At 41.1% G+C, this 14905-nt stretch overlaps 1 protein-coding gene across 1 annotated transcript; it reads left to right on the forward strand.

Annotated features, from left to right (window-relative positions):
• Window positions 1-508: 508 nt before the first annotated feature.
• Window positions 509-14024, forward strand: LOC148374437 (uncharacterized). Its single transcript, XM_088336442.1, has 4 exons — window positions 509-951; window positions 4324-4734; window positions 7202-7819; window positions 8853-14024. The coding sequence occupies exons 1-4, from the start codon at window positions 696-698 to the stop codon at window positions 9305-9307; spliced, it is 1740 nt and encodes a 579-aa protein (XP_088192568.1). The 5' UTR covers window positions 509-695; the 3' UTR covers window positions 9308-14024.
• Window positions 14025-14905: the final 881 nt, after the last annotated feature.

Raw genomic sequence — 14905 nt, forward strand, 5'->3', positions numbered from 1 at the left:
ATGGAATCAAAACTGAAGATTTATTTTTATATTTAGAAACACACCAAAAAGTGTGGTATTCTTTTGCAGTCCCCCAAAGCTTTACAACACAAACTGCTTGAAGTGTGACTTACTTTGCAAAGAGTAGATATGGGAGTCAGATTTGAAATCCAATTTAAACATTTATTTATCAGGGGCAATCCAATGAAACTAGGGTCTTTTTCACAATGGTGTCTGGTTACAGCGATGGGTGGACAACTACGTACAATAAACGTGAACTGCAATAAGTCTATTATAGTACACCAAATAAAGCCTACTTTTGTACATCTAATCACAATCACGAATATTATAGCTATTAGCTACATCGGGTCGCCTGCAGTGTTGGTGACGTTTGCATTAAATATGTCTCGAAATATACGATACAGACACTACGATCGCGTCACTAATTCTGACAGAAACGCAGCGCTGAAAAGCATTGTGTGTTGCGTTACGACTGGTTGCACGATTTACGTATGACATTTACGTCGTTTCAAGCTGCTTTACGGAACTCGCCCATATCATTTCCGGCTCAAGCTAAGTTTCTGTTTTCGCTACGAGCTGGTTTGCTAAAGCATAAGAACGTACAATGCCGACTTCGTACTAAGTCAACGACGCAAGTGTAAATTTCCTCCCCCTTTGTTGAGGCTATTGTTAGCCGCTCTCTTTTCCCCGCTAACATGTCGAGCGGTGCGGCTCTTCACAACCAGATCGGCTCCATCATCACCGCCCTGTGCAACGCAGCCGCAGCACAAATCACCAAAGTGGTGGAGGATGGCATGGTGGTGCTGCGGCTGGAGGTGACCCAGCGAGAACACGAAATTCGACGACTGAGGAGCAGCGTGGAGGTGCTGCACGGGGAGCTCAGAGCCGCCCATCGCACGGCGGATAGCCTGCGGGAAGCGCAGCAACAGCAGTCGATGACCCAACCCCGAGGTGAGTACGATGGACCCAGCTTGGAGAGCACCGCAATCGGCTCTGTTTAACGACGATTATGTTGTGGTTTGTCTTGACGCATGGACCTTATAAGGTTACAGTGTTTTTTCTTCTTTTTTTGAGACCCATTTGCACCGATAATTGTATTTACCGGATTATAAGGCGCACCCTCTCAAAACAGCCTTGTCATCTATTTTTGCATAGAAGGCACCCTGGCCCAAAGACAAATGAAATTTAGTCTACAATAAAAGCTACTTTGATAAATTGCTCAATCTAATTTGTCCCAAGGTGTGAATGAGGGAGCAAATTGTCTGTCCCCGTTTGCCCTGTGACTGGCTAGAAACCAATCCGGGTTGTCCCCTGCCCACTGCCTGAAGACAGCTGGGATGGGCTCCAGCACCCCCGCGGCCCTACTGAGGTTAAGCGGTGCAGATAATGGTTGGGTGGATGGTTGTGCACTTTGTAGTCTGGAAAATATGGGACTTATGGTCCTTAGGGGTTTGTTTCACAATGCACGACTTCTATGAGAACCCTGAGTGTGTCAACCATTAAGTAAGGGGAACGCTGAGTCCATTTCACAAAGCACTTACAACAAACTAGAACAAGAGGTGTAAATTTAACTGTTTCACAAAGAGGGATAATTTGAGATCTTGGTCAGTTACCATACAAATAGCCTGTACCAAAGTAGCCCACTTCTCTGAAGGGTGCTCTTGATGAACCAATTTTTTTCATTCTTCTGCACTTTGTTGAGCTACATATGAAAATTGATTTTCTCATTTATCCAGCCAGCTGGCTGGATTCTGCACAGGGTCATATTCTGTAGTTCTGCCTTCTGTTTAAAATTGAATGTATTTCTGCAAATAGTCACAATGAGTTGTCTCTTTTGATTATTTTAATCAAGTTAATAATTTAGTGGTAATTGATGCATTTAATGATTATCCACAGTTATTTACTTATTGCTCAGTGGCCTTGGATGTATGGTGCCCGCCCCGATACTGGGAGGTTGTGGTTCAAGTCTCAACCGAGTCATAACCTAAGACTTAAACATTGATACCCGTTGCGTCCCTGCTTGGCGTTCAGCATTAGGGGTTGGAATTGGGGGTCATTAGGGGTCACCTAATGACTGAGCGAGGGGGCTGGGAATCCCCTCCTCTGAATCAATCTCCCAAAAAGAGTCAGAAATGACTCTAGCCACCTCCCACTAGGGGGATATGGCTGTGGTATATAATATGATAATAATAATATTTATTTATCATTTTATTCACTTGACACCTTCTCAATGTATCTATTCATCTATTAGTCATACAGTCTTGACATTGTTCCAAGTGGTGTTCAGATTAATTTTGGGAGGAAGGCCTTGGGTCTAATTCACTCTGGGGAATGAACAACAGACGCTCTCCGACTTACATACTTTCGACTTACGGATTCCGGCAGATATGATAATTTTTTTCGGGATGTCAAAAAATATCCGGACATTCCTGTAAGTTAGATTTTGTATTGTGTGCACCTTTTCCGAATAGAGGACAGTACTGTAGTGCTTCTTTCCACCTTGTGGCGCTGTGAGAGGTCACCCAGCATCCACACCAAAGAAGAAATTTGGCTTCTACTTCCTGGTTCATGTGTACTGTATCGCTAGCGTACTAAGAACTTTGACGTTTTTATTGTTTAATATCTTGTGCATCCATTTAATATGATTGGTTTGGAGAGTAAGGAAGAGGCGAGCAGTTTCTTTTGAAACAAAAGTGGAATAAGAAAGCTTGATGCGTTTGAGAACATGGTCAAACACTTTTTTTTGGCCACTATTTATGACGGAGGAGGACCTCTGGAAGCGCAAGCCCCAAAAATAAGTCAAATCTCACTTTATTTATCTTCATAGAGCATATTATTTTATTAAATGTTTATTTTCTTAGTAAAAAAACAATACAGGTTACTTATATGAGCCTTAAACATCCTTATATAAACCTTAAACATACAAAATATAGCACTGAAGCAACCAACAAATTCAACTTACCAACGATCGTCTGGAACCTAACTCGTTCGTAGGTCGGGCAGCATCTGTATTGTGAAGCCGGGATAATGTCTGTTTTTCACTGGCCTATGTTTATTTTTTGTCGCAGTGCGCAGTGTTCCGCTCCTATGGTAAATTAATGATATAGCCATTTTGAAAGCGCACTTATGAAAGCATCATAGCCTTGATCTGTACTCAGAAGGCCAGAATATTCAGTTGTATTTCTTTTATAGAATATAGAATAGAATAGAATATACCTTTATTGTCATTGTTACAAATGGGCTAACATATTGTGACAACGAAATTGGGCATGACACTCCAGTTTTACACATTCATAGTGAGGTATGAGCAAGAAGATAAAGGAACAGAGAAGATAATGTTATAAGACAAGGGGGATAAGGCTATAGTTATAATTTACATGGTATTTACACAAGAAATGTCGGCATGTGGGATGTTACATACAGGGTTGTCGTGATAACGTTGGTATCGTAACGGTTGTGCAATATTGCATTTGGTGCAAAGTCATCATAGTGCAAAAATAGTCAGCATGAAACAGGAAATGGTCAGACATTGTGCAATTTGAGCATTAAACATAGTGTATCTGTTATATTGTGACTAAAAACCTTCAATGGAACGACTCAATCCCAATTCCTGTTTTACCCGTCGTGATGCACAAACCACATGTTAAAGAAAAACTCAGAGGAAGTCCGTTCTCCTTTAGTCCACTTTTTAATGCAACATTCCACCTAAATCTAATACATGGGGAACAATTTGGCAGATTTCCTTTGTAAATTCAGGAACTGTGAGTTAAGGTGTGGCTTGAAGGGGTTTGTCTGATTGGCATGATGAAAGTAGTGGTCAAATAGAGGTCAAATCAAGCCCAGCCCAGCCCGTGCCCTACAAATCAACTTAATTTGAGGGACTGAGCCCGAAGAAAACCTGAATTTTCATATTTTATTTGTGAGGACTCAGGATGAGGAATGGTGATTTTGTCCGACTCCACCCCCTGCTTCTCTGTGCCTGCGCTTTGTGAATCCTCCCCAAAGAAAAGAATACAGAACAAATGATGAGTGGATGATAAGAAATAAGCCCGGCCTGAACCCAAACTAATGGTTTAAATTTCCAACCCAACTTTTGTAACTTGACCTAAGATTCTCCCTCTACTTCAGAAACAACTCACGCATAACATGATTTAACTCACTCAAATCTGCAGTCCTGGAAGGCAAAATTCAGAAATCATTCAGGGTTCGATTTAGCACTTCTTGAATCTCCCATGTAAAATGGACCCTTGGTTGTAGGATTGCTACTTGTGTTACAATAATTGAATCATGTCTGAGTAAAACATGCTGTGTTTTTGTCTGTAGTTGTTGCTGGCTCTGCTGAGAGAGTTGAAAATCTCCCAAACTTCCTTGATGCCAAAGTAGCGATGAAGCGCGAACCCGTAGAACAGTTGGTATGTGATCAATCCAGACTACAGACGGAAATACCGAGGGAAAATCCGACTGATGCTATCGCAGACGCTCGGCAGACGGGGGGCGGCGTCCGTGGTGCGCACCGCCTCTTGTACAGCAGCATGCGGCGCAGGATGGTCAACCGATTGATGTTCAAGCGGGGGTTCACGTGCCCTTTCTGCGGGAAATGTTTCGAGCATTCCGGAAACCTGGAGCGGCACAAGAGGATCCACACGGGAGAAAAGCCGTACCGCTGCGACATTTGTGGAAAGCGTTTCAACCAGAAGTGCAGTCTAAAGGAGCACACCAAGATCCACCAGAGACGTAAGTCACTGAAAGATTACCTTAGTTACGTCGCAAATTACTTTACCCGATTCTTCTTGACTTCTGCATCCTGTAGGTGGTTACTACCAATGCCTTTCAGAGTGAAAAGTGATACTTTTTGATTTAAGTTCATTAAGCGCATTCTTGTGAAATTAGAACAGTAAATGTAGTCTGACAAGTGGGCTATAAAAGTAGAAAGCTGACATTTGAGGCAATGATCATGTAAATTATATTTTAAAACAAAACACATTTTTAAAAAATGTTCACATTTCAAGAGGTTGCAGATTTGATTCCCGGCTCTTCCGTGTTATATGTCGAAGTGTCCATGGGCAAGCGCATTGTAAAGCGCTTTGGGAGGTCTTTATTGACTTGAAAAGCGCAATATAAATGTTGACGACTTACATTTACTTTTTCCTTATGTCTGGTGTATTTCTATCATCTTGATATCACCTATACCATACCATGCCTTGCAAAAGAATTTGCAAGAAGCCATTTGGGAGACGCAAATAATACATGGAACGGTGCTCTGCTCAGATGAGACCCAAATTGAACTTTTTGGGCTGAATGCAAAGCATTACGTTTGGCTTAAGAGAAACACTGCACACCACCCTAAATACTTATGCAAGACACTGTATGTATAACTGTATGTATACTGGACTGTCTCAGAATATTGTGATAAAGTTCTTTATTTTCTGTAATGCAATTAAAAAAACAAAAATGTCATACATTCTGGATTTATTACACATCAACTGAACTATTTCAAGCCTTTTATTATTTGAATATTGCTGAATTTGGCTTACAGCTAAAGAAAACTCAAAAATCCTATCTCAAAATATTAGAATATCATGAAAAAGTATACAAGTAGGCTATTCAACTAATCACCTGAATCATCTAATTAACTCGAAACACCTTGCAAGGGTTTCCTGAGTCTTAAAAACACTCAGCTTGGTTCAGTAAACTAAATCACAAGTATGGGGAAGACTGCTGATCTGACTGCTGTCCAGAGGACCATCATTGATACCCTCCATCAGGAGGGTAAGACACAAAAAGAAATTTCTCAAAGAGCAGGCTGTTCACAGAGTGCAGTTTCAAAGCATATCCACAAAAAGTCTGTTGGAAGGGAAAAATGTGGCCGGAAACGCTGCACAACCAAGAGAGATGACCGCAGCCTTAACAAAATTGTGAAGAAGAGCCACTTACAGAATTTGGGGGAGCTTCAAAGACAGTGGGTTGAAGCTGGAGTCCAGGTATCAAAAGCCACAGTTCACAGACGTGTCCGGGAAATGGGCTACAATAGCCGTATTCCCATGGTCAAGCCACTTCTGAACTCAAGACAACGGAAGAAGCGTCTGACTTGGGGCTATGGAGAAGAAGCACTGGACAGTTGCAGAGTGGTCCAAAGTCCTCTTTTCAGACGAAAGCAAGTTTTGCATTTCATTTGGAAGTCAAGGCGCCAGAGTCTGGAGAAAGGCTGGAGAGGAGCAAAATCCAAGTTGCTTGAAATCCAGTGTGAAGTTCCCACAGTCAGCAATGGTTTGGGGAGCCATGTCAGCTGCTGGTGTTGGTCCACTGTGTTTCATCAAGTCCAGAGTAAATGCAACTGTGTACCAAGAGATTTTAGAGCACTACATGCTTCCATCTGCTGAAAAGCTCTATGGAGATGAGGATTTTATTTTCCAGCATGATCTGGCACCTGCCCACAGTGCCAAAACCACCAGTAACTGGTGCACTGACCATGGCATCACTGTCCTTGATTGGCCTGCTAATTCCCCTGACCTGAACCCCATCGAGAATTTGTGGGGTATAGTTAAGAAGAAGATGAAAGACACCAGACCTACAAATGCAAATGAGCTGAAGGCCGCTATCGAAGCATTATGGGCATCAATAACACCTCAGCAATGCCACAGGCTGATTGCCTCCATGCCACGCCGGATTGATGCAGTAATCCGTGCAAAAGGATTCCCAACCAAGTACTGAGTGCATCAATGGACATTTTCAAATGTTTGATTTAGTTTTGCTGTTATAAAATTATTTTTTTACTTGGTCTGAGGAAGTATTCTAATATTTTGAGATAGGATTTTTGAGTTTTTTTCAGCTGTAAGCCAAAATCAGCAATATTCAAATAATAAAAGGCTTGAAATAGTTCAGTTGATGTGTAATGAATCCAGAATGTATGACATTTTTGTTTTTTTAATTGCATTACAGAAAATAAAGAACTTTATCACAATATTCTAATTTTCTGAGACAGTCCAGTAACTATGTTCCGGCCCTTGATGTTGACCAAGAGCTTTTCAAATTCTTGTCAAATGTAGTTAGACCTTGAGGATTTTATGCACCGGCTTGTTGCGGAGGCTGTATTTACACTTCAGACCAGAAAGGGCTATCACCAGAATATATTAAGATAAAAAAGCATGGCAACTGCTGCAATGCACTTTTTAGTCTCCAGTCAACTACTTTTCCTTTGCAGGTCATCAGTTGGCACTGAAAAACATCCAACACCCCCTCACGGAGCACTCTAACACCAACAGTCTTTGTCCGGAAGGGGGCAACGTCAAGTCACCTTCAGAGAAAATTTCCGCCTACTGTCCTCAATCGTCCAAAAGTCCAACCATCAAGTCGGAGCCGGTCGAGGAGAACGTGACCCAGCCCGAAAAGGACACGGCTGACAGCAAGAAGTTGATCAATTTGCGCGATGGGACAAACAACAGCTCACAACAGAATGGTGCAGTGGCTCCGGTGGAATCTCAGCTTATCCCGTCTCACGCCGAAGCCTCTTGTAGCGCCTTTGCGTTCCCTGGAAAACTTTACAGCGAAAACGTGATGTCCACTCAGCTAGGATACCCCCCGGGTCCGCCGTGGGAGCTGTGCGGCCGTCCAAGTAATGGCACCGCCTCCCTTTTCCAGTGCTCCCGGCCAAAGAAGTGCTTTTTTTGCTCGTACTGCGGAAAGATGTTTGTGCGTGCTGGTCACCTGGAGCGGCACCTGCGCATCCACACGGGTGAGAAGCCCTACGGATGCCAGATCTGCGGCCGATGCTTCAATCAAAAATCCAGCCTCAAGTGCCACATGAAGACCCACAGAAACGGTACTGCCGCCTTGCACAGTCAGTTATATACACTAAAATGAGCGTGGACTGGCAGACTCTGAAGTCAAGTCCAGTTGAAGATGCTCTGATTACCAAGCACTTATCGTAACTTCCGCCCTGTAAGGTGCACCGGATTATTAGGCATTATAATAGTCTTGTCATTTATTTTTCATACATAAAAGGGGACTGCACCAAAGGCCCCGTGAAATTGAGACTGCAATAAGAGCTGATGTATATTCTTGTATAACACTTACAGTATATATTATTGCAATGACTCATCAGTCGATTAATGTCGTTGATTTAAACCGCAAAACATTGTATGCAACGGGAATCAAACCCGAGTAGTGTCTGTGAAAGCGCTGACACTTTTCCACTTGACCACGAGTGGTACATATGACATGTAAAAAGGCATTAGATGGTATCTCATTTTCTTACTCTATTTTTACTCACGGTCCTGAAAAAACGATTTGCATTAGGGCCTAGTTTTCCGATGTCGACGCTCTCACCACCACCATTCGCGTTAACGGCACGAGCCAATTAAGGCAAGGCAAAGTTTGCAAGCAGCACGCTATGCCACACACACACACACACACACTGTTTAAGCCTTGTTGAGTGAAAAAGTAAATAATGGTCAGTACGAAGCAATCTTAACAAAGCTCCCCAGAAGTGGGTGCTTTTTACCTAAGGTTAAACCTTGACACTATAATTAGGTACTCACAAAAACAAAACTACAGCAGAAAATGCTCTCTTTCTTTTAACCGAAAATTGCTTCGAAACTGCAATACTTGTCTGAAAAATTGTGTTTGGGTTATTTTTCATAATTGTGAAGCCCTAACACATACCTATAATTACTGTTTGCATTTCCAATCCTATACACTGTTTTCCACAGTATGAGGCGCACTCGGTTATAAGGCACATATTCAAATTTTGGCCAAATTCTGGTTTTGAGGTGTCCTTTATTATCTGGAAAATACAGTATATCATTGCAATTGGTTGATGTCCCCTGATGACACCTGCAATTGTTTGTTCCCAGACGATGGCAAAGAAGCACAAGGCCCACATCCGCTCCTGTGCCAGATGCCCGACAATCCTCCGCTGGAGCCGGGGACCGATCCCTCGCTCGGACAGACAACTTTAGCCGATCCGCTGACTGTTCAACCGTACGGTGAAGCGGGTGAGAGCGATGCGTATTTAGACACCGGCCAGTGGCGTGATTACGCCGTCAATGGCGATCTAGATATGCTGGATGCGTTTTCTCAGGCGGGGATGACGGCACATGAGGATGGAACGGCACTGGACTTCGGTCCGCCGCCCTCGGAATTGGCTCAAAACTGCTATATCTGTTCGTCCTGCGGGCAGAGTTTCGACTCGTTTGTTCTTTTCGAGCGGCACCAGTGCAAAAGCGAGGCAGTGTTCAAGTGCGAAGTTTGCGGTCAGGGATTCGACAATGCCGACAAATTGCAGTTGCACATGACTGTCCACCAGTAAAAAAATAACTTTTGCGGACTTCATATGCATCTCTTGTTTGGATTTTGGCTGTTCTAACTACACTTTTTCAATTGTTTCATTAGAGGGACTGTGTGCATTTAGCGCCCCTTAGTTGTAAAAAAAAAACCTACATTCAAATATGTGAGGCACATTGTAAAGTGCTTTGGGAGGTCTTAAGTGACCATTTAACATTGACATAAAAAGATTTTTTTTATTAATAAGCAAAAATACATAAATTACCATATAAACGTGCATTATTTTTAAATACAGTAATTCCATACTGTATTGCGGTTTACTTATCACGGTTTCGGTACGTGCATTGTGTTCTACTTTCAGATTAGCTAAAAAGTTGGCCCAACCCTTTTCTGTTTGTGTCCGCCTGCGCGTCAGTAGAGTTGCCGTCTCTGCTGAACTCGTACGCAAAACGGGTTGACAAAGCTACATTGTTTATGTGCAAATTTGTTTCGACTTCAAGTTTTTTTAAAAGCCATTATGACAACAAATTGTGTGCACTGGTAGCCAGGGCAAAGAGGCAGAGGAAGATGCTTTCTATCGCCAACAAAGATTTGCTTTTTGACCCACTAAACTTGCTGTGGAACCACATGTGTCTCTTTAACGCTTCCTATAGCTCTTACAACAGTTTCGGTTGCCGACCGGAAAATAAATGCAGTTTTACATAACTTCTACATGATTGTGACAAAGTATCTGTTCGGCTTTGATTGTTTTTCAAAATGTTTCCAAAGGGTTAATTTATTTTAGTACCATGTCCACATTAGTTGCTCACAGTCAAAGCCGACCAGTTAGAAACCGGTGGGTTCTTCCTAAGTCAGCATTTGTTTGGATGTAATTCCTTGCCTCTGCCGTCCTCTGCGATGGCGCCATCCTCATCGCCAGGGTGGAAAAACTCATTGCTGCCACTTTGGGAATTGTCCTCTCGAATTTTTCACTCGGCAGACTCTGCGATTTTCCCTTCAATGCCCTGAATGTTGGCGTGTCAAACAGCTTTAAATTTGGCCTGCTCTGCTTTTGTCAGTAAATTGTTTGCCACGGCCAACTGTTCTTTTAGCTGGCCAACTTCCTTTAGTAATTTCTTAACCTGCCCTGTTTCCTGCTCTTTTTCCTGATGAAGTTGGCTTTTGAGATGAACAATCTCTGTTTCAAGGGATGTTCTTTCAGAGTTTTTCTTTGTGTGCCCTTGCAAAATATAATATTTTGCCAGAATCATTGATTTGCAGGTTATGTTAGTTTAGGCGTTCTTTCTCTGAAGACCTTCTGCTGCATTAGAAAATACACACTTTTGAAATATCAATTTATTTTGAAAGTTTAAGTTGCTGCTGTAATAAGCTATTCATGATCTACAACTACTCGATTTGAGTTTTTTTCTGTGTGTGAAATTAAACCAATCTTGCTGTTCTCCTGTCTCTGTATCTAATCTCGTTCTTTGCCCCTCTGCCGCTGCATTTACCCCAAGAAGAAATATCTTGCTACTCTTCAATGTTAATTACTTGTTAGGCCAATGCGATATTATAGACACAACTAATTAGAGCCTGAACCTTACCGATTTAAATGGGACATTATAGAGGACACTTGCTCACAAGCTATATCGGCGCAAGGAGCTCATAATAAACCAGTACACTTCCACTGTGTTCTTGAATTATGTGAGCTCAACTGTCATCTTTTTGGGGGGTGTTGGCTTTGGACACAGCAGGTAGTTGTGGTCAAATACACCTTCGTTTCTGCTCTTTTGGAGGTACACTCTTGAAGTTAAACTAACTCTGGGAGTCTGGCTCCAGTAGTCCATTGCTTTTCTCTTGCCAGCTCTTCTTCATCCTTAACTAGCTGGTCTTCAAATGACAGGACTTTTTTATTTAGGCTTTTGTACCAAGTACTGTTTGGTCCAGGTATTAACTCCTTCCAATCGTGAAGCATGTCTGAGAGTTCGGCTACTTCACGGTCAAGGCCCCTGTTCCTGAGCCTGTTTGACTTCACTGCCTTCAGTGTGTCTTATTCCTCCTATTCAGCAATCATAACTGCTAATTCTGCAATCCTGGCTTGCTTGAAGAAGGCCTGTTCCGCATGCCTACTCCAGAAGATTTCTGAGTGTAGGTTTCCACCTGAAGATAACCGTCTTTTCCTCGATCACGGTGGCAACTGCTATAGCTAAGCCTCTTCATCGCAGACCTCCGTCATAGCCGCCACATACTCATATCTGGCGTCTATCACCTTTGAGAGATCAGTCTTGAATTGTTTTTATTCCTTTAAGATTTTCAAAGTGCCCGCGGTTGCCTCTTTTGATGAAGGCTGCTTGTGCCCTAGATATTGAATGCTTGTTTGTCCAAGTCCATTTCCCTTCTTTTGTAGTTGATTTGGGGATTTATCCCTCAATTGATATTAATATTTCTTTATCTTTACCAATAGGCAGGGTAAATGACTTCACTCAGATCTCAAGCAGGCTGCAGTCAGTCAACAAGTAAATGAAGGCTTTGTGCATGTTTTAAAGCTCTTTTGAGTTGCTGCACTTTTAGTGCCGTAGCATTGATTTATAACTGTTCGGCTTTGACTGTTATGGGTCTTCTTGCTTCATGTGTGGTGCAAGCGTTGGCGGTGGCTGCTAAAGAACATGCTAGCCGGCCAGAGAGAAATGGAGATGGAAATAGAGAAGTGGTTTGACATCTTCCCCTGGTCACGGAGTCACTGGTTCTAGGTCCTATAAATTTGGTTTGTTCTTTGTTTTCACTGTATAGAAGAGTATTTGAATTAGTAAATAAATACATATTTCTACTTCACGGGTTGACTATCCCATGACTTTTTTTTTTTGGAACGCAACCCTGTGAAAAGCGATGGAATACTGTACTCGTAGGTCGAGAAATTTACATTTATTTTACATGATATGAGGCTTACCTTGAGGGAGCTGACATGGTTATTCGCCATCTTGCTTCCACAGGGAGCCCGGATTACGTTCTGAAAGGATGTGCAAAAAAAAAATGAATGGAAAAGCGTGCTGTTTGGTCACTTTGAGTCTGTAGTTTGTGTTTTCCTTGTGCCTTGGAGTACTCATTTTTCCCATTGCCCTGCACAATACAGCAATATCTGGTGGCCAAATAATAAACACTGTTTCTTTACTAAAATGCAAAAAGTGAAAATCCAATGAGTTGCCACCCATATTACTCACCAGGCTTTTTACAGATACGAAGACATTTTACAAAAATAATACCCGCCCTTCATTCACACTCTAGCAAAGCAAGTTCAGTCTTCAAAATACTTCTATTTCTAGTTCGATGCTCCAAAGATGCGTTAACTCTCCATTTTAACACATGAGTTAAAGCAGCTATAAACATTTAGTTTTCACATAGGTGTCAGAGTTCAAGCTTAAATAAACAAAATAAAAATCATGCCACCTTGCACAATAAAAATAACCTTAAAAATTGCAAATGTTTGTAAATCCCACCAGTGTGTGTTGGATACAACCTGCATAGTACTGTAAAGTTGATTTTCTTTTGGAGTTACACTCTTAAAGTTAAACGAACTCTGGGAGATTAACTCTTGTCATATCAGCTTTAACTTGCCGTATTTAAAGAACTAAATCATTATTACTTTTTTTTAGACACATTGAGAGTACCGATAGTCTGTGTACAGCTTATATAATAATGCAAGTCAGGGCCACCTTGCACAATAAAAACAAACAAAATGACAAATACATAAACGTTACATGTAGTAGATACAAAAAAGGGCCTGTAAAAAAAATCGGTACTGTAACTAAGGAGACGTTCAACAAAAACGCATTTTACAAAATAAACAGGACAACTATTCCATATACAGTAATGTAAACAGTGTGTGTCGGTGATGGTCTGCCTCCTACTGACATGGAAATAGTTATTTAGAAATAAATGCAGACCACTACAGTGCACAGCAGAAAAACAATGACAACAGAGAAATACATTTACCGGCACAACAAAACTTTTTTTCTTTTTTCTTTTTATAGACTTGTTGAAACTTCCCTGGCACAAAAGTAACAAACACAATAGCTTCAACTTTCAAGCATTGTATCTGCACAGTTAGTTGCCAGAAATTTGACATCAGCAATGCACCTTTAAAATGACGCGTCTTTCCAGCTTCGTCAACAAGCGTCCAAGCCGTTTCAAAATGAGTAGCCTGCTTGCACTTTTCACATGGTGGATTACGCATCCCGGTGAGAAACCTATCATAAATTAAAAAATGTTTTACATACATCGTGGATAGATGATGTTGGTGAGCTTTTGATGAACTCCCTGCAGTTTTTGAAATGATTATTAATGCTTACTATTATGGAGAACAGAAGTGGTTGCATTTCATGTGTTCTGTTGAGCCAATACTGTTTTGAAAGAATGTGTTTCAAAAGCTGTATTTAATGTGATTCGTACACCTTTCTGCTATCAAGTAAGCTGTTACCACTTGTAAATATATTACGGCAGTGTTTTTGATATGCCACTGAAGAGTTTGAAACCAAAGCTGGGTTTTTATTTTTTGGCAGTCTTTGTTTTAATGAGCGATTCATGAGTGAGGGATCGCTACTGTGTCCATACAAATGAGAAATGACTGCCGTTTTGTATGACCATCAAAATTCTGAATTGTTTACTTTGTCGTCTTGTCTTTGATGTCACAACGTATTACATTTAACCGTGATAATTGTGTGATTTTTGTATCAAAATACAATTAAAAGTCGATTTGTTTAGCCATTTGTGATTGTGTGTTGGTGGATGTGTTTTTTTTAAAGTAAAGATTATGTTGGACAGCCTGAGGCAAACATAAATGCTGATTTGTCAAAATGTCAATTGTATTAGTTTTCACAGTGGATGGAGTTACATTTTTTTAGGTCAGTGATTTTCAACCAACCACTAATGTGCTACAGGAAATTGCCAGAGTAACTGGAAAGTTCATCCATATCAGTAGGTGGCAGCAGATTACTTTGTTCGATTCCTGGCTCCTCTGTGTTATATGTCGAAGTGTCCTTGGGCAAGACACTGAATCCCTGATGCCCCCAATATGCAGGTAGGCACCTTGCATGGCTGACTCCCTCTGTGTGTGTGTGTGTGTGTGTGTGATTTTACTTATTTTTTTTATTTTACCAAACCGAAAAAGTTAGAATGTTATAAAACATTTTTTTGTTCCAAGAGAACAACATTTTTTGCTCATTTTAAGTATACTTTGCGTTGTTTTTCTAGTCAAGTCATGTTTATTTGTATAGCCCTTAATCACAAGGCAAGATAAAAATACAGTAAAACTGATTAAAATATAGTAAAATCCCAACACTATAAACCAAAAATAGTAGCCTTATTACCTCCTGAGCCACGGTAAACACATATGAAAAACGTTTCAAAGTCAATTTAGGCTCAAAAAAGGTCGAAAAAAGCTGGTTTAGGTAATATCTGTTTTTATGGCCTAGTCACTTCATGTACCACACTTTGTAAGCAGTGGTGGTGGTTTTATTATTTTAAAACCAGTTACAGTTGCAATATAGTCTATTTTTAATCTAATATTTGAATGCTTCCCGACAGGTCTTTAAAAGCAAAATGGATTTATTTTACTCAACATTATGAGTCATGTTTTCATTATTATTTT

This window comes from Urocampus carinirostris, chromosome 1 (assembly GCF_059441175.1).
Source record: "Urocampus carinirostris isolate Australia breed hairy pipefish chromosome 1, RoL_Ucar_1.0, whole genome shotgun sequence".
In the NCBI taxonomy this organism is placed as follows: domain Eukaryota; kingdom Metazoa; phylum Chordata; class Actinopteri; order Syngnathiformes; family Syngnathidae; genus Urocampus; species Urocampus carinirostris.

Excerpts from the sequence above, each read along its gene's own strand:
- LOC148374437 (XM_088336442.1), top strand. The coding sequence starts at position 696 with ATGTCGAGCGGTGCGGCTCTTCACAACCAGATCGGCTCCATCATCACC. Across the intron at positions 952-4,323 it reads GTCGATGACCCAACCCCGAG|TTGTTGCTGGCTCTGCTGAG; the intron begins GTGAGTACGATG and ends TTTTGTCTGTAG. Across the intron at positions 7,820-8,852 it reads CATGAAGACCCACAGAAACG|ACGATGGCAAAGAAGCACAA; the intron begins GTACTGCCGCCT and ends GTTTGTTCCCAG.